The sequence below is a fragment of the Melanotaenia boesemani genome, chromosome 12 (genome assembly GCF_017639745.1).
Source record: "Melanotaenia boesemani isolate fMelBoe1 chromosome 12, fMelBoe1.pri, whole genome shotgun sequence".
In the NCBI taxonomy this organism is placed as follows: domain Eukaryota; kingdom Metazoa; phylum Chordata; class Actinopteri; order Atheriniformes; family Melanotaeniidae; genus Melanotaenia; species Melanotaenia boesemani.
In genome coordinates this window covers 4,596,417-4,618,117 of record NC_055693.1, presented here as the reverse complement: position 1 = coordinate 4,618,117, position 21,701 = coordinate 4,596,417, and the positions used below count along the sequence as shown (strand labels likewise).

At 41.0% G+C, this 21,701-nt stretch overlaps 1 protein-coding gene and 1 long non-coding RNA gene across 2 annotated transcripts; one reads left to right on the top strand and one right to left on the bottom strand.

The window, feature by feature from the left end:
* The first annotated feature begins 243 nt into the window (after nt 1–243).
* Nucleotides 244–21,387, top strand: ccdc80 (coiled-coil domain containing 80). Its single transcript, XM_042001501.1, has 10 exons — nt 244–1,592; nt 1,669–1,866; nt 4,418–4,866; nt 6,159–6,491; nt 7,695–7,851; nt 10,177–10,313; nt 12,078–12,229; nt 14,188–14,291; nt 17,952–18,035; nt 19,634–21,387. Exons 1-10 carry the CDS (start codon nt 899–901, stop codon nt 19,954–19,956), a joined length of 2,631 nt encoding a protein of 876 aa, XP_041857435.1. The 5' UTR covers nt 244–898; the 3' UTR covers nt 19,957–21,387.
* On the bottom strand, nt 11,117–16,534 carry LOC121650155. The gene is made up of 3 exons (XR_006012221.1): nt 16,310–16,534; nt 11,419–11,428; nt 11,117–11,127 (listed from the first exon to the last, which is right to left on the bottom strand). It is a non-coding gene; the product is annotated as an uncharacterized LOC121650155 (long non-coding RNA).
* Nucleotides 21,388–21,701: the final 314 nt, after the last annotated feature.

Here is a 21,701-nt window from a genome sequence, read left to right as displayed (position 1 = left end):
AAAAGACAGACTTGGGTTTCATTATTGGCTTTATGAGGAAATAATCTTAATATAGTCATTTCTCTTTTCGAAAATATATCCAAAATATTGAACTCTTATCACTTTTCTTTTTAAGTTCTGATCAGCCACCTCAAATTATGCACTTAATACAAATTAAAAACATTTTTCTATAACTCTAGAGAAAAGGGGGAGTTGCAGAGTGAGGTGGTCCGTCAGTCCCGGGGCAGGTCCTGACATTGCGTCGCCAAGAGGCTGAGGTTTATGTGGACATTTCTGGGAAAATCTCCAAAGCTCACATTTGCCAAAGGGGAACCTGGGAAGAGACAGAGCATTTCCCCCCCTGTGCAGTCCCAGCGAAAGGTCCAGCAAGCTTTAGACTAAATTCTTCCTTCTGCGTCCAGAAGATTCTCTCGCACTCCGCTGGAAATAAACAATATCCAAGGATTCATGGAAGTTATTAAGTTAATGTTGTGCGTTTTTTGGGTAATGTGACGTGTCCGAAGCTTTTCTCCGAAACACTGCATCCACTTTTTTCGGACCTGGGAAATTATTAAGGTCTGGATTTTTGTAAACCAGCCATGATCCAAACGTATGCCCCCTCTGTCATAATTGAGAACGGAAGTGTTATTGGATTGAAGCTGTGGATGTAACTTTACGCGCTATAAACTCCCATCGAGTTTGAAAGTAACTTCAGACCGTGAGGTGGACTTTCTCCATCAGCAGAAGGCATGCTCTGAAAGTTGTCTTTGCAAACGATTATGTGGCAATTTTGCGCACTACACGGCTTCATTTGGAATTAACTTGATTGACATCAAATGCTTTAAAGACGCGGCCGGATCGAGGCTCCACTACTGGATCGAAATCTGGATCTACCTTCTTATTTTGACTTCTTATCACAATGAGGGCGTTTGTGCTCAGCTTAGCTCTGATTTTCCTTCTTACTTGGACCGATGCCGACAAGCAAACCCATTTTAAACGGGTGCCTTTGCACCGGCGCGTGCGGACGGGACATGTCCAGTACGACGCATCGGACAAGGAGCGCTTCGTCAAGCGCCCGCGCCCGCGCCCCGGATTTGGTTCTGCGATTTCTGTGATCGGCTCCGGGAAGGACGGAAATGTACAGGCCGACGAGGGCGTTTTAGTTCCTGTAAGGACAGGGGCTTTGCAGGGCAGGAGAATGGGGGGTCACGGTTTGGGGCCAAGGAGAGGGGACGCCGGACAGATTGGCCTGCCCCGTCGCTGGAACGTTCTGCAAGATGAGGGCACTCCAGGAGCGAGAGCCAGGATCACCCGGATGCCCAACAGCGCCGGGTCACCAAACCTGCTGGCCAGTTTCGCAGGGAAAAACCGGGTCCTGGTGATCTCCTCGCCACACGAATCAGACGGTTACTACCGGCTGATGATGTCTCTCCTGAAGCCTGATGTGTACTGCGAGCTTGCCGAGAGACACGTCCACCAGATTGTGATGTTTCATCAGGAGGGAGAGATGGGGGGCAAGGTGAGAAGGATCACCACAGAGGGGAAGATCCTGGAGGAGCCGCTAGACACAGCACTCATCCCCAGACTCATGAGTTTCCTCAAAATGGAGAAAGGTGAGTGAATGAGGCTGCACCTGGATCAAAGCGTCACATTCATAACAATCTTAACTGGCGCTGTTTCTACCTGTAGGTAAGTTCGGGATGGTGCTGCTGAAGAAAACCCTGCAGGTGGAGGAGAAGTACCCCTACCCTGTGAGACTGGAGGCCATGTATGAGGTGATTGACCAGTCACCCATGAGAAAGCTGGAGAAGCTTCGCCAGAAAGGTTTTGTCCAGAAGTGCAAAGGAGCAGGTGTGGAGGGTCAGGTGGAGGAAGGCACATACACAGGTGAATTTAACAATTTTTTATTTCTTTTTCCTTAAAGTGACAATTCACAGAAAACAAAAAATCCTGAATGGGTTGTCATTTTACTTGGATTTTGAGTTATACCTATATTAACCATTCCAGAAAAAGAAAAAAGAACTTTGAGAAATGTTTCATCTTTCCACTTGACAGCATCTCTGAAGCTGCTCAGAATCAATTTGTTCCACTGAGTTACGAGACAGTTTCAGGAGAAAAGGGCTGATGTTGGTGGGGTCATTGGATCAGTTATGGAAATATTTTATTTTAAACTTTATATATAGTTGTCCTGCACTGCCTGAGATTACCTTTGGCTTAGACAGCTATAAACAGCCTGGACTTGGCAAACAGTCCCACAAGAGAAACTGAAATAAGTTATTTTATTTTATAAATTACATTTCCTGAAACTGTTGTAGACAAAAATCTGACATTTCTGTTTGTCAAAGCTGAATAAGTGTCGAAGATTTATTAAATCTATTTTCCATCCGCCCAAATCCCATTCAGTATAGAAATAAAACACATATTTTATGTTCTTGACAAATCTGGACAAGAATAACACAGTAAGTTTAAAGACAATACATTATGTAAACCACTATATTAATGACCACCTGTGAAGCAGAATTAACATGGTCAGGGTGTTATTTAGTGTTATTTATCTGGCTTAAGAAAGACTAACAATCAAGAACACAGCCAGCAGTGTTTAAAGTTGATGGTTTTCAGCTCAGTGAGTCATGTTTTATCACTCATGATGTTAGCGTTTGCACTATGGGATGGCTTCAAGAACAAACTAAAATCTGAAAAAATTGGAGGAATTTTAGTATAATAAATATATAGTAGTATATTAGCAATGTCTGCAAGCAACCCAGCTGCAGACAAACAGGTTTAAGGCAAGGCAAGTTCTTTTGTATAGCACATTCAGTGTACAAGACAATTCAAAGTGCTTTACATAAAACATTAAACATTACAGCAGGTTGCAGAAAAAGCATTAAAATGTTAGTTTAAAAACAAACTTTTAAAAGAAATAAACAAAATTAAATAAGGGCAGAAAAAGCTAAAATAGAATAAGATAAAAGATAAGGAATAAACATTCCAGTGTGAGGAATTAACAGTTGTTTTAATAAAAGGCAGCAAACAGAAAAGTTTTAACCCTGATTTAAAGCAGCAGAGTTTCAGCAGACCTGCAGTTTTCTGGGAGTTTGTTCCACATGTGAGGAGCATAAAAGCTGAACGCTGCTTCTCCACGTTTAGTTCTGACTCTGGGAACAGAAAGTAGACCTGACCCGGATGACCTGAGGGATCTGGTTGGTCCATAACGAACCAGAAGATCCTGAATGAATTTTGGCCCTAAACCATTCAGGTCTTTGTAAACTAACAGCAGAATTTTTAAGTCAATTCTTTGACAGCCAGGAAGCCAGTGTAAAGATCTGAGGACTTGAGCAGCAGCGTTCTGGACTAACTGCAGCTGTCTGATGGACTTTTTAGGGAGACCTGTGAAGACAGCATTACAGTAGTCTAGTCTACAAAAGACAATGCAGAAATCCTGCTGAGTCAACAGTCCTTTAATCCTCCAGATCTTCTTTAAGTGCTAAAAGGCCGAATTCACACTTACCTTAATGTGATGCTAAAATTCAGTTCTGAGTCCATGACAACTCCCAGATTTCTGGGTTTGTTGTTGATTTTAACTTAGCCGTTTGAAGCTGAGTCCTGACTTTGAATCTTTCTTCCTGGGGTCCAAAAACTGTTTTTTCAATTTTTTTCTTCAACCAGAGAGAGATGAAGCACAATCTATTAGTTGATGAGAGTTGGGTTTGAAACTGTTCTGAAACTGTAATTAGACTGATTCTTCATTTTGGTGGCGCAAAGAACCAGAACTTCTTTATCAGTTTGTTCAGTCTCTTTTAGTCTCTGGCTCTGATGCTGCAAACCTGGTTGCACTTTCCACAGCAGACTTAAAGAATATATGCAACATCTTGCTGCAGGCGTTGAATGATCTAGGTTTCCTTAAGAAGTAGAGCGTGCTCTGTCCTTTCTTGCAGATGCTTCTGTGTTCTATTTCCAGTCTAGTCTGTCGTTTAGCTGAACTCTGAAGTACTTCTATTCCTCCACCATCTCCACCTCCTCTCCCAGGATGTAAACAGGGCTTTGTTTACTCCTGTTCCTCCCGAAGTGAACAATCATCTATTTTATTTTGCTTGTTTTCAAGATGAAGTGATTGTTTCCACACCATCTCACAAACTGACTGACCAGTTCTCTGATCATTAAAAAATGACCCTGCTGACAGATAAGTGTTGAATTATTAACATGCAGAAATGCTATTAATAGATTAAGTCCAATTACATTTCTTGAATGTCATATGATTACAAATGGGATTTTATTCGGTTTTTTAATCAGGCAGTACAGCTGACTCCACCAGCTGAACATGCCTCATACAGCTTATCCATGAAATTCTAGCAATTTTTTCATCTGTACGAAAGTTTCGTAGTTGATGCTGTGTTCCATAATCTATCTGTATTTATGGTGAACTCCTCCAAACCTCTAGAGAGAAGACCAATGCTCTTCAATAGAAAGCCCACACAGTCCCCAACAACAACCACCAGCACAACGACCACACAGCAAACCACAACAACCACCACCACAACCACCACCCGACCCACGACTACTACTACTACTACAACCACAACCAGAACTACAACAACCCCCAAACCAACCACTACCACCACCAGAAGAACCACCACCACCACAAAAAGACCCACCACCACCCAGAGACCAACCCGGCCCCCAACCACAACACTGTGGCTTCCAGCCCCGAGAACCACCCCTGATCCCTACTCCTACAACCGCAGGCAGAGGTATCCGGCTAAAACCACCCCGTCTGGAGACAACCGCACCGACAAGGACAGCAGAGATCCACACAGTCGGAGACCAGTTCCTGCTACGCCCAAACCCCCCAAGAACAAGACCCCCAAGAAGAAAAATGAGGGCGATAAGGTGAATCAATAATTTATGAATTTTAGTCAAGTCGTCTGCATGACTGCATGCATTGAGTTACTGCCATGTGATTGGCTGATATTTGTGTTAACAAGCAGTTGAACAGGTGGACCTGATATAGTGGCTGGTGAGAGTGTTTATGAGGGCTGAATCATTTTTTAAATCGAAATTACAATTAGTAAATTGCGAAGTAGTGTGATTCATTTTTAAGACCACCTGACACCGGATCCAGGTTTCAAACCTGCATTGTCCACACTTCACAAATCCACTCCTTTAATCCTAACTCCTGTCTTCTTTCATGTGCTACAGGTGTTTAAACATCATGTGACAGCTACACTCAGCCGTGAAGTCATATCACATTTTCAAACCTCATCATGAACTCATTTTCCATAAAAACCGAAACGCTGAGACAAATAAACACCAAGGATAGAAAACAGTCCAGCGGCTGAAATATTCTGAAGAAGTGAATAAAGAATATTTTACTGAGTGAAGTCGCTCTAAATAATTTCAAAGTTCAGATCTCACATAATGTGTTGACGTAAATAAAAACCTACAAAGAATATGCGATCCATTTTAAGCCACAAGTTCTCAGCATAACACCAGTGTTTCCATCTTCACCTCCTTTTGTCTGATTTTCAGGTGTCCGACATGCGTTCCCTCTCTGCTGCTGTTCTCCTGCATGTCTGTATGTATGGCATCAGGGCAGAACTCAGTACAACACAGAAAGCATGTAGAGAGAGAAATGAGGCTCTGTGGTGTGAATAAGATAAGTAACATTAGATTGTTCATGGTTCTGGCCTTATATTCATTATCTTGACCGCTTGTTCCATTACGGGTCGTGGGTGAGCTGGAGCCTATCCCAGGTACACCCTGGACAGGTCACCAGTCTGTCGCTGGGCCAACACAGATAGACAAACAACCAATCATTCACACGCAACCTCTCTCCTAGGGAGAATTTAGAATACCTATCATGCATGTCTTTGGATGGTGGGAGGAAGCCGGAGAACATGCAAACTCCACACAGAAAGGCCACCACCCCCCAGGTTCGAACCTCCCCCCAGCCGAGGCTCGAACCGGCGACCTTCTTGCTGCGAGGCTGCGGTGCTAACCACCACACCACCGTGGCCTAATATTTCTACATAATGTTTCTGGTTAGGGAACTTAAATTAAAGTATTGCATCTGCTGCTAACACTAGCAAACATTTTTAACAAGCATTATCAATAAACTGGGTGTCTGTAAATGAATCTATTACTATGATCTTTTAAATATTAATTAAATCTTCTGTGCGCAGATCTTAAATAACTACGAGGACAAGTATGAGCCCAGCAAGCCAACTGTGAGCCACCCAGAGACGGAAACCTTCCCCGACGTGAGCCCCACCAAGGTCAAGAGCAAGCCCGATAAGCTCGACAAGAAGAAGAAAAAGAGCGACAAGGCCATCAAGAAAGCAGAGAGAAAAGGAGGAAAGGTTGGGAAGGATGGAAAGTTTGGAGCAAAGAAAAATGGAAAGAAGCTGTTAAAGTACCCAGAGACTTTCCCAAAGCCCACTAAGAAATCAACGCCCCCTCCGAAGGGATCTCTGGCCTCGTTCCTGGATTACTTTGAAAATAGGAGACGACTGCTGGTGAGAGCATGACGTAATATTCACACTTTATTAAGAGCTTGCTACCTTTACTTCAGGCTTCAGCCAGAAGGAGACGATAGTGTTATTTAACTGACCTACAAACTCACATACTAGATACCCCTCAATAGTTTAAGATTTTCAGAGTAGTTTATTTAAAACACATGTTATGCATTAGTTTTTGGTGGGGCATGTTGAATGACAGGTGACTTTCCAAGGAGGCACGCATTTGTTTGGATTTATCACTTAAATGTCACTTCTAGCTGCAATGACAGGAGACAGCTAATAACTAAAACTATGCTAAAGGCTAGATCTGTTTTCTTATATTTACGTTTGGATATGAGCTTTAGTGATCCTTGGCCATGCAGTAAAATATACTTTTCCTCCAACGTCCTTCGATGGCCTTCACTAGAGATCACACCAAACAGTAAAAGGTCTTATTTGGAACACCTAATAATGAAGCTGGAAGTCTACTAGAAATAAAAGATCTATCATTTTATGACTGAATGTATTCTCATGGATGAGGCTCTTGTTAAGACAGCAAATAGGCATTCAGACGCAAACTATTCAAGTAAAGGAAATAATCAGCATTGCCTGTTCCACATGAGCAGCTATCAAGGCTAATAGAGAGAATAAAGTGAACATCAGAACCATCTGCAGAACGCATCTGACTACAGCAGGAAACACTTAACTAAACATCCTGACTTCCACTTTTGACTGACTTCAAAGATTTCTGTCAAAATTTGTCAAGCTGGACGTTTTCAAAGAGGGAGTTTGTTTTCTAGAACAAAGTTCTGGAAGTTGATGAAAGTTTTAAAAGCCACAACAGTTAGCGTCTGGAAAAGTTACTAAGTTTTGGTCGATTTTTATTGGTCAACTCAACAGTAAGTACCTCTTTGCTAGTGGGGAAGAAAATCATCCACTCTTTGTTTTCCATAATACCATTTTTTAAAAATCACACAGGAGTGTCATGTAATACTTTACATACACCCTCCTGCCGTAGACAGCCTACACAGCTGTGTGCTAAGAGACTGCATGTCTCTGTTTAGCAGATAATACAGATTCTTATCAAATCACGGCTGTGGGCAGGCAGGGAAAATATGTCCCATCCTCCTCCTGCAGGTTAATGTAAATGTCAGCTGTACAGTACACTGTATGTGTGTGTGTTTCATTGCAAATGAAACCTCTTCACCTTCCTCCCTGCAGTTGATAACATCCCCCAGTGAGGAGAACAGCATGTATGTTCAGCAGAGGGATGAGTACCTGGAGTCAGTGTGTGAGATGGCCATCAGAAAAGTCTCCATTATCACCATCTTTGGTTCCCTGACCAACTCCACCATGAAAATTGACCACTATCAGATAGGTAAGTAGTTCCACATGCACCTTTCATAGCAGTACGGAAGGTTTGATGAAACCCTACTTGCTAATAGTTTGGGAACCGAGGATGCTAATTAATTTGTTTTTTCAGAGAAATCCATATCTATTCTTGCTGAATCTAAGATTTTAAAGTCTCCTCTACATGATGCTCCATAGCAGGAGACAGATGTGGACTGCAGGCAGGCCAGTCAAGCACACACACTCTGGCACCGTCCTTCTGAAATAACCTCGGACCCCCTGTGGAATCATATGAAGTCCTCCACAGACACTGATGCTTCCCCATACCATCACAGCTTTCTTTGGTCACAGCTTGGATGCACTTTCTCATTTTGGGCACACAGAGGCAGACATTAGTTTTTCCCAAAAGCAGCTGAAATGTGGACTCATCTGACCAGAGAACCCTTTTCCACTGTCTCTCTGTCCATCTGAGATGAGCTGGTGTCCAGAGAACTCGGTGCTGTTTGTGTAAAGAGTTGATATATAGCTTTCTCCTTGTCTAGATTACATTTGTGGAAGCAGTGGTGGATTCTGTTGAGTGAAAATGGTCTTCTAAGGTCCTCCTGAGCTCATGTGGATGTATTGATGATGGTGGTACGACAGTTTGCATCTTTGGCCTTTACGCATCAGGACTCCTTGAAACTTTTCACATCGCTCTGCACTGTAGATGGTGAAAAACCCAGTTCTTAACAATCTTGTATTCTCTCCAAACTTGATGTTTCTTGGATCCAGTTTGACACCAAGTGGTGCGCCATTATGCAAGGTCACTTCTTGCAGAGGCCTTTCAGTGGATGCTCTCTTTACATCCAAACATGACACAGTCCTGACATTTCCATGTGTTTTAACTGTAATTAAAGAGTGTCCATTTAAGGTCATCATCCTGAACATGGGGATAAATTAGTCTCCTGCAAGGCGGAAGATCAGTTTGGAGATGTTTAAATCATCACACTATTGCTGACCCAATGCAATGCAGCTCTCTGTTGTAAAACTACTTCCAGCTTGCTGAAAAGCAACAAAACCACTGATGTTTTTATTAAATGTGCTGCGTCATTCGTGCTTGGCAGCCGCTTCACTTTTGGAAACATTTTATGGCTTTCTGTAGTCCGAGGCTTCGGTGAATGTGTGTGTTAACTTTATGACAAGCAAAGCCTCTTTATGAATGTGTCACTCCACATGACAGTGAAGTTTTATCCACATGGAATGCTGGAAAAACCGTCCGTGGCGACGTCACCCACCCACCCCCGACTCATGGTTAGGCTTAGTTAGTTTTTTTTTCCATTTACTGGCTGGATGGTCAGTGTGTATGTCCCAGTCTGTGTATTATTCATATTGAATCCATTTACACAGCTGCATTGTGGTGACACACACACAGAAACCAACTTCTGATGATGTCATTTTCTAAATTTAAGTATGAATCCTTTGTTAGGGTTAGTATACGTCAAGGTTAGTGTTGAGGCTAATCAGTGTTATGTCTTTTGAAGTGATGGAAACATGTCATGTGTATATGTGTGTTTACATGTACGATGAACACACAGCTGGTCCTTTCAGCGTTGCTCCCTCAGTTAATGTGACTTCATCATTGGGGTACAGCACGTGTTGTGTTTTGAACATGTTGGAGTGTGTTTGCCGTGTGTTTCTGTGTGGGTCTCCGTCATGTTTTCCTTATGCTGATTTCACATGCACATAGCACAGTAGAGAGTGGGCGAGCCATCCACCACAACAAGTCGTCCTGTGGTTTGTGTGTCATGCACACATCCGTGGAGAGACGGGTGATTAAAGGCTTTTGCTCTGGGCTGTACAAACGCCACCTACAGTACATTTCTAAGGTATTCGACCCTGCCAGATCTCAGTGAAAGAAAGCTGGTCTTTGTCAAGTTTGTCACTGATTCACTCTGCATGTTCCCTCTTCACAGCAGAGTTTACTTCGATGTCTTTACAGACGTGTTTTTCAAGACAACATTGTTCTGAAGTCAGCGATGGAAAATGGAGTTGATTCCAGTTATAGTTTATAGGAAAACAGTTGTGAATTATTTTGCTTGAAGAAGTCTGGAGGTTTTGTTTTTATTACAGTTATATAAGAGCTTTTGATGTGACATTTGACAGCTCCAGCTGCAGTTTTTGTTGTCAGATTTACTTTCTTTCTTTCTGCAGAACAATGCAAAAGCAATTCAACAGTTTACTGAATACTGAGCACAATCAACACTTTGACTCTAAAGACATTCAGACAAAAAAAACCTCAGCATTTACTTTCAAGGACTAAAAGTCTGAGTAAACAACCTCATTTACCAAATCTAATGTCTCTTTGTTTCTCCAGAGAATGACAAGCCTATGAAAGGTCTTCGTCAGGAGGACTTGGTTAACCAAGACCTGATCACAGAGCTGAGGAAAGAGTTTGGAATGATGTTCGATGAGTTCTACATGGTCCTCACTGACACCGATATGAGAGTCAAGGTATGCACATAGTTGCTCCGTCGACCCATCTCTGGTCCAGGAGAGCTGGACCTTTTCCACCACAGAAATCAGGGCCTAACCAAAGATATTTTATCCTCAAAAAGGACCCTGGTGTCAACTTCCCTTGAAAGTGCAGATTTAAAATTCTCTTCTGTGTAAAACCAGATATCGTAATTTTGATTTAATAACACAAAAATATTTACTGTGTCCAAGTGTAAGAGTGGGGTTGGATGGGCAAGTGCTTCATTTTTTTCAATGGATTCATAATTATTGTCAGTTTGTCGTATCATCTGATATTACAGTACAAAATATTTCAATTCGGATTTGATCATTTTTCTGTATTTTGGGCCCCAATATGTTCATAAAGTAGGTTAAAGTGAAAAAGCAATGATCAGATCTTGTAGGTGAAGCTGCGCTAAACAACAGATATAAAACATGAATGTAGTACTGTATATTTTTATGTGGTATATGCTTTTATATATACATACATATATACAGAAATCTGAATATAGATACAATCTGTTGATATGAACAGAGACCTACATGGAAGATCATTAAATATAAGATGCATTTTTACTTTTATAACAGCAGCTTTATTCATGTAACCAAACCAGTCTGAGTATATACAGACATACAGTACCAGTCCAAAGTTTGAACATGTTTTACCATTAGATTAGATGGGAAAGTGTGTCCAAACTTTTGACTGGTTCTGTATACTTGCATTTGTATAATCAAGGTTTTCTCCACCACTACATTAACCTGTAGTTGCTACTGGACAGACAGTTAAACTGTGGATTTTCACTACATTGAGTAGCTAATTGACATTTAGCTTCCTTGCAGTTAGCTGCAGAGATGAAGCTATTTTTCCCACCTTTCTGCATCAGCCCTGCCGAAAGCAGTGTTACTGCTTAAATGAACGATTATTTGGTGTGGACATAAAAACCTGCATCAATTAATTCTCAGTACTTATTCTGGAAATAAACCCTAATTTGCCATTAAAGACACTGAAATTACTTTTCTTTGCATTCAAGTGATGATTTAGTTTTATGGGGACATCAAACATGAGTTCATGGTGCTGCTGTTAGTTGGACGGTCACAGGTTCACCTTCATCTCTCTATCTCTTTGAAGGTGACTCGTCTTCATGTTGCCAACACAGTGGCTCTACTCAAACACAGTTCTAATCCATACAGCTTGACAGTTCAACAGCTGTGTGTGTGTGTACTGTAGGCCTATGTGTGTGTGTGCCAGAGTAAATCTCAGGGCTGTTTTTGGACAGATTCATCAAAGACGCCAGTGTTCACTTCCTCTGCTGACAGAAGCAGAAACAGGGGAGTCTGTGAGTGTACACGGGGTATGTGTGGGAGACAGAAAAAGGCGAGAGTGCAGTGGAAAGAAACAGTAAAAGAAAACGAGCTGCACCACAACTTCAAGACCAAGGAAGGTGTGAGAGTTTGTCACATTTCCATACATGTGTTAGATATTTATGCTGTCACTGTTTAGTGTTTTGTAAGTTAATGCAATGCTGTGTTATGTTTGTGCTCCTTCCCAGAGGTTTTGCAAATACTGTTTGGGATGTGGCCACATTCACGAACAAGCTCCAACCTTCTTTGGAAACTTCACTGTTGTTTTATGCGGAGGAATTCTCTTTTTATATCCTCTGTGCTCCGTCCAGTCTACTGATTCATTTATCCTGCTGCTTCATTACATTTCAGATCATCCTTTTGCAGAGTATGACTAGTTCTTACTTATTTTTTTGTTTCCAGCAATCTTATGAAGTTCCCATTGCCATGAAAGCTGTGTTCGACTATATCGACACCTTTTCCTCCCGCATCCGAGAAATGGAACAGCAGAAGCGAGATGGAGTTGTCTGCAAGAAAGAGGACAAGCCCAGATCACTGGAGAACTTCCTGTCCAGGTAAAGTTGCCTATAAAAATCCTGAATCTGTTACATAGTGCAACAGTCTGTATTTTGTAAATTGGCTGAAGGGATTTATCCTAAATCTGCCACATCTGTTCAGTCAGTGATGGTAGGTGATTAGTCAACTCATTCTCACTCCCAAGTTGTAATTAAAGACACACTACGTAACTTTTTGACCTTAAAACTCTTATTTCCTGATTTGTTTGATGGCACAGTGACATCTGTTATGTACATTTCTGGACACATAGCTGCCCAGCAGTGTCCTGAGGCTGAGAAAATGCATTTTACAGTTTTTTCTTTCTGGATACGCCACAAGACGTTGCAACTGAGTTTTTTCTGAATGCACCACGTCACACACTAGCAAGCAAATATTAACACACTGGCCATTTAGAATGCAGACTGTGGCTGAATAAGCAAAGAAATGCGAGAACACATTATCAGAAAAGAGAAAGTAACATAATATTAATGGATTAGATTTATATAGCGCTTTATCAAGGCATCCAAAGCAGAGGTTAGGGTTTTTTTGAGTACATTCCCAACACCAGATATTTGGTGTTGGCCAACACCGTGTTGTTAGCATGTATACATGCTGTTAATTTTCCATTTAGTCCCTATTTTTCAGTAGCTGGGAAAAGCACATTAGCAAGATTTTCAGCAGGATGTCGCTTGACTTTGTCATGACTTTGGTTAGAACATTATATATTTACAGTTGAGTACATAATGATGTGTGATGTGATACGATTGTGTTGTTAGCGTGTTAGCGTTGTCCATGCTAACATGTGACAGACAGCTTTATCTGTGTTTAGTTCAACTACAGGATTATCATACAGTTTCTTCAGTCTTGTGCTGATAGTTTTTCTTGATGGGGATGTAAGCACAACAAATTCCATCAAACTTTGACTTCTTCCACCATCAACTAAAGTGAATGGAAGCATGTCTTTAGCTAGCATCTACGAGATGAGATTAACTAGTTGCTCTTCACATCTAACATCAAACGTGCTTCACCTGGTGACAAAGGTAACCACTGACTGTTGATGTGTGGATGGATCTGCTGCACGTTTCACTCTCAAATGACAATACGCTAGCTTTACCTGGCAGAGGTTAAACTGGACCAAATTTTTTATTTATTTTCTTGAACCTTTTGTCGGTTTTTGTCTAAGGCTTTGCATATATTTATATTCGTACTTCATTAACACAGAATGGACACACTTTGTACCAGAGCGTTACGATAGCGAAGAGTTCAGCTCTTGTTGGTCAGCAAACCACTGGGTGTAAACCACTAATGCCACCGTGTGGTGGTAGAAACACATTTCTACCAGGTGCTGGTTAAAACAAAACAGTTGCATAATGAGACAATAGCTGTATACTATTAGATTTTTTACAATTAAATGGCTATTATTAGAAAATCCAAGTTGTATGTTTATTATTATATTATTTGGACTGTTTACCTTTTAAAGAAAATGTGGAAACTGCAACATTTTAATGTTGAATGAATCATAAACGTAGTGATCACTCAGATTTTGGGTGGCCAAATCAAGTCGTTCCAACGTCTATTAAACATCTGTTCCTTCACTCGGTAATCAGCTGGACCAGAATTTATGGTGATTATGAGCAACATTTGGCAGATTGCAGCTGTCTGTTTGTGTGTCCTACAGTGATTTAAAGTAACACAAAGCCCTGCAGTTCTTCAGCCTGAATGATTAGCGTCACATATTTTCACAAGATGTCTAAAGCAGACAGGCCGTTTTTAGTTTCCATGGAAACCACAAAGATTTCCAGCTACAGCGTGTTCCGATCTGGCAGGTTTTTGACCATAATTCGGGGTTGTCACCCTCTGACAGTAATTGTATGGGAATATGTAAAGTACAAGTACAAACTGCTTGTCTTTGCACAGAGCTTTCACTGCTGCAACAAAGTGACACTTAAATACAGGCTAAAGTTTTCTGTGATTGCAGGTTCCGATGGAGACGTCGTCTGTTCATCATCTCCGCCCCCAGCGACGAGGAGTGGTCCTATCAGCAGCAGCTCTACGCCCTGTCCAGCCAGGCCTGTAATCTGGGTGAGTCACATGAAACCAACCAATCATCCATTTTTCCCAGAGTCTCACTATGAGCAAAAATGCTGCAGCAAGAAACAAAACTTTTGTCCATTTAGCCGTTAGTTTACCAGCTTTTGTTCTGTTCAGTTTTATGTTATAAAGTTTGAATCTAAAGTTAAAAAAGTATTTTTTTAAAGTAAAATATCTTTAAATTCTAAAGATTGACCTATCATGACACAAAAATCATTTGTTGTTTACCAGGTCTTAAAATGTTGTAAAAACTACTTTAGATGAGCTCCATAAAGGCCACCCTTACTGCTTCCATAGTTATTTAGAGGGTAGCTGCCAGGTGCAGCTGATCATTGCACTTTATTAACTGATCATTACAGGTGTAAATGCCTCTATAAAATTTAGTTTCATTCACTGAGACTAGAAATATTATCCAAGAGGCCTCGTGTTGTGTACCACATTTTTAATCTACGAAAAGCAGATGTTTTGTCAGCTTTCTGTTCTGCGGCACTGAGCTGTGCATTAACACAATGCCAAGGACCAGACCAAAGTGGAGGTGTTTGGTCAAAATGCAGAAAACTAAACTTAGCACAAGTAACTCATACCTCATACTGTCAAGCACTGTGGTGGAGGTCTGATGAGCCAGCCACAGGAGCTGACACCCTACAGTCATGGCGTGGACTATGAACTCTGGACACCAAAGCATCAAATGTGAGTCCATATGTCTGACAGCTAAAGCTCGGCTGAAACTGTCTCATGTAACAGGACAGTGATCCCAAACACAGCAGCAGATCTACAACTGAATGGCTGAAAAAGAAAAGAATCAAAGTGTTGACATGATCCACTCAAAGTCCAGACCTCAACCTGATTGAAATGCTGTGGTGGACCCTTCAGAGAGCTGCAGAAAAGAATAAGCTGAAGTAAAATAAAAATGAAGAGTGGACCAAAAGTGAACCATGGAAGTGTAAAGATAATCAATAAAAATGAACTACTGATAGTCCACCACACATTTATAATTATCACCATCATCATCATCATCATCATCATCATCTGTGCAGATGAAATATTAACAAACTTCCATACAACACTAAAATACTGAAGAATTTGTACATCTAAGTGAAATCATTCTTCAAAAAGACTTTTTTTTTGCTGGTAAGTGATTATAGAACTACCTACTGTTGTTGCAGAAATATTAGAGTCCGACCTTGTGAATTTATTCATCACACAAAGAGGTTGATTACACAGACTGTTTTTATTTACTGCGGCTTTTTGATATCATCTGCTTGTGTTAATGTATATGCGCAAAGGGATGTGTAGAGGGATCCCAGATGACAGAACTGAAGCAGAACAGTTCTCTCTCAGATTAACAAGGCCTTTTGTTTTCCTTCCCCTGACGATGGCCTTTTTAGTCCACCAGTTACTCAACGTTTCCACAGTTACTTAAAGGTTATTACTGTATACACCAAAAATACACATTTATCTGAGCTTTGCGAATCTCAACAATCTGACATGTCTGGCAGATTTATGAAGGATAAATGTTAACTTTAAGCAGCCTGTGCATGACGTCACTTCTCAGTAAAACTAAATAGATTCTGTCATCTGGATTCTCCACCCCAGCTCAACTTTGTGCTCCAGAGTTGTTCACATAAATTTAAGAGCTCTGACTTTTCTCTGCTCTTCTTCTATTATTCTCAGAATAATTAAGACGGTCAGAAAAATGAAGCCATTTCTCATGTTTATGACTTTGACTTTTGCACTTTTGATTCGTAAGAAAGTCCCAAAAGAAATTACAACCCCAATTCCAAAAAAGGCTGGGATGCTGTGTGAAGTATAAATAAAAACAGAATTCAATGATTTACAAATCACATAAAGTCATATTTTATTCCCAACAGAACATAAACAACATATAAGATGTTGAATCTGAGACTTTTACCATTTCATGGAAAATATTAGCTTGTTCTGAATTTGATTGCAGCAGCACATCTTAAAAAAAGCTGGAACAGGGTGGTTTAGTACCGTGTAGCATCAACTCTTTTAACATCTGTCAGTAAACATCTGGGAGGTGAGGAGACCAGTTACTGGAGGTTTAAGTGAGGAATGTTGCCCCATTCTGGTCTGATGCAGGAGTCTAGCAGCTAACAGTTCTGGACCTTCATGGTGGATTTTTGCTTTCATGACTTTACAAATGTTTTATATTGGTAAAATGTCTGGACTGCAGGCAGCCCAGTTCAGCAGCCGGACTCTTCTCCTGTGAAGCCATGCTGTTGTGATGGATGCAGGATGTGGTTCAGCATTGTCTTGCTGAAATCTGCAAGAACTAACCCTGAAAGAGACGTCTAGATGGGAGCAGATGTTGCTCTGAAACAGGGGTATCAAACTCCTGGCTTTGAGGCCCGCAGCCCTACAGGTTTTAAATGTTTCCCTGCTCCATCACACCTGACTGAAATTAATGGGTCGTTGTGCAGGAGTTGACAAGAATCTGTTGAAATCATTTGATTTGAATCAGGTGTGTTGGAGCAGGGAAACAACTAAAACCTCCAGGAAAGCGGCTGGAAACTGGATGTTGGAAAAACAGTTTAGCAAAAACTTTAAAGGGAACTTTGACTGCTTTTGAACTGAGATTAACTGGAAGGGTGGTAGGTGTACAATGTACAGTTGTCTGTTTTACACTCACAAGGTAAATAAAGGCCAGGCTGGACTTCTTTTTCCTTCAGAACTGCCTTCGTTCTTAGTCTCATAGATTTAATTAAAACAAGATAGATGTTCAGACACTGGTTTTAAAAAATAAAACTGGTTTACACTGCTAAAGACTTCCACTGCCGTCTCTATGGTGGAAATACTGAGCCTGTTTCACTTTTGAACGTACCCAAAGCGAGCATACCTGAAGTTTGCACCAACCACACAGAATCTGGATGGAAAAGCTTAAACCTTTTTTTGTAACTGATGAAAGTGTCTTACAGATTTATCTGTTAAACATTCTGGTGCTGTGTTGGAGCTGCAGCTACACGTGGAGCATACCTTCACCCGACGGATGCAAAGAGACATTTAATGGTTGCAAACAAAAACTAACCTGACATAACTAATAATGGGGCTATGTTGACATTTGATGTAAACCTCAGACCTCTTGTGAAACACACCTTATTAGAAAGTGGTTCCAGAGAACATCAGCATGTGTTTGCATGAGCTGTGACTGAAGAAAAAAGCCTGACTGGCCTTATCAGTGGGTACAGATCAGGCTGTATGGGGACACTTTTCCTTCCACATGTGTTGATCTTGGCCGAGTTGGCACCTCGAGCTGTTCCTCCCCCTCCCAGCCCCAGACAAAGCCTCATCCTGCAGACTGAACTGAAGGCCTGAGAGATTTCATCCTGGTATTCACCACTTGGAGCTCACCAAGTAAAACCAGCATTCTCCCATGTTTAATCCAGCCTGCCTTGCTTCAGAGGAAACAGGTTCTTGGCAGGACTCTCCAGACCACCGCCATGCTCTCCTCCCTTCACCAGGAAACCAGTGTTTAGGATGGCTCCAATAACAAACAAGGGTAGTGAAATCAGCTCGGATCAGCAGACAGGCCAATGGATCAGAAAGAGTTGGGATGAATGTCACACAGTATTTCTGTTCTGTGATATTTACATGTCTCTCATGTGTACTGTGTTTGTCTTGGTGATACAGGATTGAGGCACATCGCCATTCTGAAGCTGGTTGGCACAGAGTTGGCAGATATGGGCGGAGTCCTGGAACTTTATCCTATCAATGGTGAGAACTCTGTCTTATAAAAACATTAAGATGGAAGTGTGTTTCAAGGATGTATGAGGCACTCATACACACTGTAGTTCAGAAGGGACTACGAGGGATGAGTATGGGGTAAGGTAAGTGTCACATTAGACTTATAGTACCAGTCAAACATTTGGACAAACTTTCCCAGGAAATTTAATGGGTAAGTGTGTCCAAACTTTTGACTAGCAGTGTATGTGTAGTTTATTTGGGTTGAATACGAACTGGCGGCAACTGGGAATGTCCTTGGAGTAGAGTGTGCAGGCATCTAAAGTTCATTTAGCTTCATGGTGGAGAAATTATTTTGCTTGAATGTTTGCTGAACGATGAAGCAATCCTGAAAGAAAAAAAAGGACGAAGGAAGTGGTAAACTTTAAAAAATCATATGGTTTATATCATACGATATAGACTACAAAGGATAACAGTGCTAAGATGTGTTTTTGACAGTGAGAGGCAGCATTGCACTCTGCTGTACCAGATACGGAACAAAATCAGCTTACATACAGTTCATGCATGTGTATGCAGGTTGGGTAATTTTTGAAACCATACCTTATTCTTCTTACAACGTTGTTTTGAGAACTCACAGAAAGTAAGCAAGACTTTCAGATGTGTACCAAATGTGTTAGTTTTGTGGTGTGAAAAATTAACCAAGTAACCTGACTAATCTGCATTAAATCATCTGGATCAAGATTTATCAACCTTTACCCTGGGAACCCTCTGCCTTGTATATTTTATTTCCCTGCATCAAAACATCTTATTCAAATGAACGCCCCATTGAAAGACTTCTGCAGAATGTCAAACTTTAGGGTTCTTCCTTTGTTTGAATCAGGTATGATGGAGCAGAAAAACACGAGCCATGCAGGGTAGTATCATGGTCTGGGGCGCCAATGGAAGATCAGCATGCAGAGCATTAGCATGAAACACACGCTACAGGAAGATCAGACTACGATTTAACCCGTTGGTTCCAGACGTTCCAGAAAGTAGACCTGACCCTGATGACCTGAGGGATCTGGTTGGTTCATAACAAAATATTTAACTACTTTATATTTCTATTTACATTTATAAATGGGAATATAAATATTACATTAAAATCTGCAGCTTATCAGCACCTCTTCTGAGGAAGTAACATCAGTTAACCATGGAGCAGCTAAATGGGACTTTTGTGAGACTGAAAACTCAAACTTTAAATTAAACATGCCTCACTAACCCACAATATCCCCTTCATCTTCTCACTAGCTTCCTTTTGAAACAGCTGTTTTTGATCAAGATATAAATAAAAAAAACTTGCCTCAGATCCAAAACATACCAAACAGGCCAGTGTTTCTGCAGACCACTCCTCACCAGTATGATTTCCCACTCACATAGTTAGTGGTCAAAAGAACTTCTTATCAAGAAGTTACTTTTCTCAGAAATATGAGTCAGGCTTGTGCAAGACTGTTGAAACCTCAGCTGAGGTTTGAGTTCAGCATTCAGAGGTTTGGTAAAATCAAACAAGTCTGCAAAGGAAAACATGTCTGTGCTCTCTGTGCTGTGAAAATAAATTCTCCTTCATTCCTGACATGAACCCCTGCTCCATCCAGGGAGTGCCACTGTGGAGCGTGAAGGGCTCTCAGCCAGCTTGGTGAAGGACATGAGGAACTACTTCCAGATCAGTCCAGAATACTTCTCCATGCTGCTGGTCGGGAAGGACGGCAACGTCAAGTCCTGGTACCCTTCACCCATGTGGTCCATGGCCATCATCTACGACCTGGTGGACTCCATGCAGCTGCGCAGGCAGGAGATGGCCATCCAGCAGTCGCTCGGCATGCGCTGCCCAGAGGACGAGTACGGCGGCTACGGCTATCATCAACATGGATACGAACATGGTTATCAGGATGGCTATCACAAAGGTTACGGTTACTAACCTTGGTGTCTGTGTCCTTGTCTCCTCCAGTTCTCCTCTTTAAATCCATAATCTGTTTCATCTTTCCAACCCAATCTCCATCTGGCATCATCACAGATGGAGGAAGCTCCTTGACTGTTTTGTAGCACTTAGAAGTCTCAGAGCTGCTTCTCACCAACACATTTCCTTCCTTTACAGAATATGACAACAGGCTGCAAGCGATGGTACACCGTAAGGAGCTTTTCATTCGAGCTGGTTAGTCTGTATATCTGTAGGCTAGTCTGGAGGAGCAGGGATTTATCTCGTGCTTAAGTTTTTTCCAACGTCAAACATGCTTGTATATCATCTGTCATCTCCTCTCAACTCCCAGATCAATCTACATTGTTAGATTTCCAGCACAGGTAGATAATGGGCTAAGGCTAAGATGTATTTATTAGACATCTGTCCCCTCTAAAGTGCAATTACAGATCCTTTCTTTTTTTAAACATAATTTCTTTTGTAAAGTTTCTTTTGCTCTATGATGTTCTTATTTATACTTTATCTGCAACAATGAAAAAAAAATGTGTTTTTACTACCAGCTCTGCATGCTGTGCATATAAACCCAGAATAAATTAATTCCAACAAGCCTGAGCTACAGCTACCCCTAGTGGCATCATACTGTAAGGTCAAGAGAAATGCTTTTTTTTTTTTTAGATGACCAAGGAGATTATTAAAAATTAAATCTATGTATTTTTTATAATTACAAACATAATCAGGATTTTCAGATTAAAAACACAACTATTCATCTAAAATGTGTTTTCTTAGCTCATGTTTTTTTGTGTGTGTGTGTGCAGCATGTCATCACAACAAATGGCTTTCATACAGGTTTTAATTTTAAGAGATACTCCATATTTCACAGTACAACATGAGAACCTTGAAGGCCAAGTATGAAAATGAAGAGCAGTTTGTACTAGAAATTCAGACTCAGGCCTCACTTATCACTGCAAGTTGCTCAAAAAGTCAGGATGTAAACTCTGACCGGGACACTGACAAGACACAGATGGTGAGGCGGTGAACTGAAGCCAGGCTGCAGGAATTAAAACTTGCCTTTGTTTCATGTCACATTACAGATCTGCTTTGTAACATACCAGCAGAGGCATTTGTGTTAGCAACATCAGCGCTTTTTCTCATTCTCTTGGTCCTGAGGGGCGGAAAAATAAAAAGAATGGGGGAGCAGCAGCTGTCGAGATGCAGAATTCCTGAAAATTATTTTCCTTTCAACAGCGTTAAGGCTGACAGTTCCCAGATATAACAGAAGTTACTATGAAGAACTTTGAGCCTCTTTTATGGGCTCAAATTTTATGGTTTTAAATGACTGTAGCAAACATCTTTGTGTTGTAAACAACTGAATTCTGGAGATAAATGTAAAGTTAATTTGGCATTTCAACCTGTCATTAAACCAGTTAAACAGTGTGTTGGTGTTTCTGGATGACCGAATGGAGGAATGAGAGAAATCAGTGTTCAGGGACAACACAGATTTTCTTCTTGGTTAACCCTTTGAGCCCTTTGCGTATTTTTTAGGCCTCTACTTAAAAGTTGCATACGCGTAATGAAATGACTACATCTGCAACACAAGGTCTGTTTGAAGATGTGTAAATATCAGTTTATATGTTACTGGGAAAGAATGAAAAAAGATGGCACATAGCACAAATAAAGTTTCAGGCTGGACTAAAAAAGAAAAAAACAACACAAAAAGCAGGATGGATATAAATAAGGATGCAGCTGTA

Coding starts and splice junctions, on each gene's coding strand:
- ccdc80 (XM_042001501.1), top strand. CDS start 899: ATGAGGGCGTTTGTGCTCAGCTTAGCTCTGATTTTCCTTCTTACTTGG. Junction 1,593..1,668: donor TTTCCTCAAAATGGAGAAAG/GTGAGTGAATGA, acceptor TTCTACCTGTAG/GTAAGTTCGGGATGGTGCTG. Junction 10,314..12,077: donor ACACCGATATGAGAGTCAAG/GTATGCACATAG, acceptor TTTTGTTTCCAG/CAATCTTATGAAGTTCCCAT.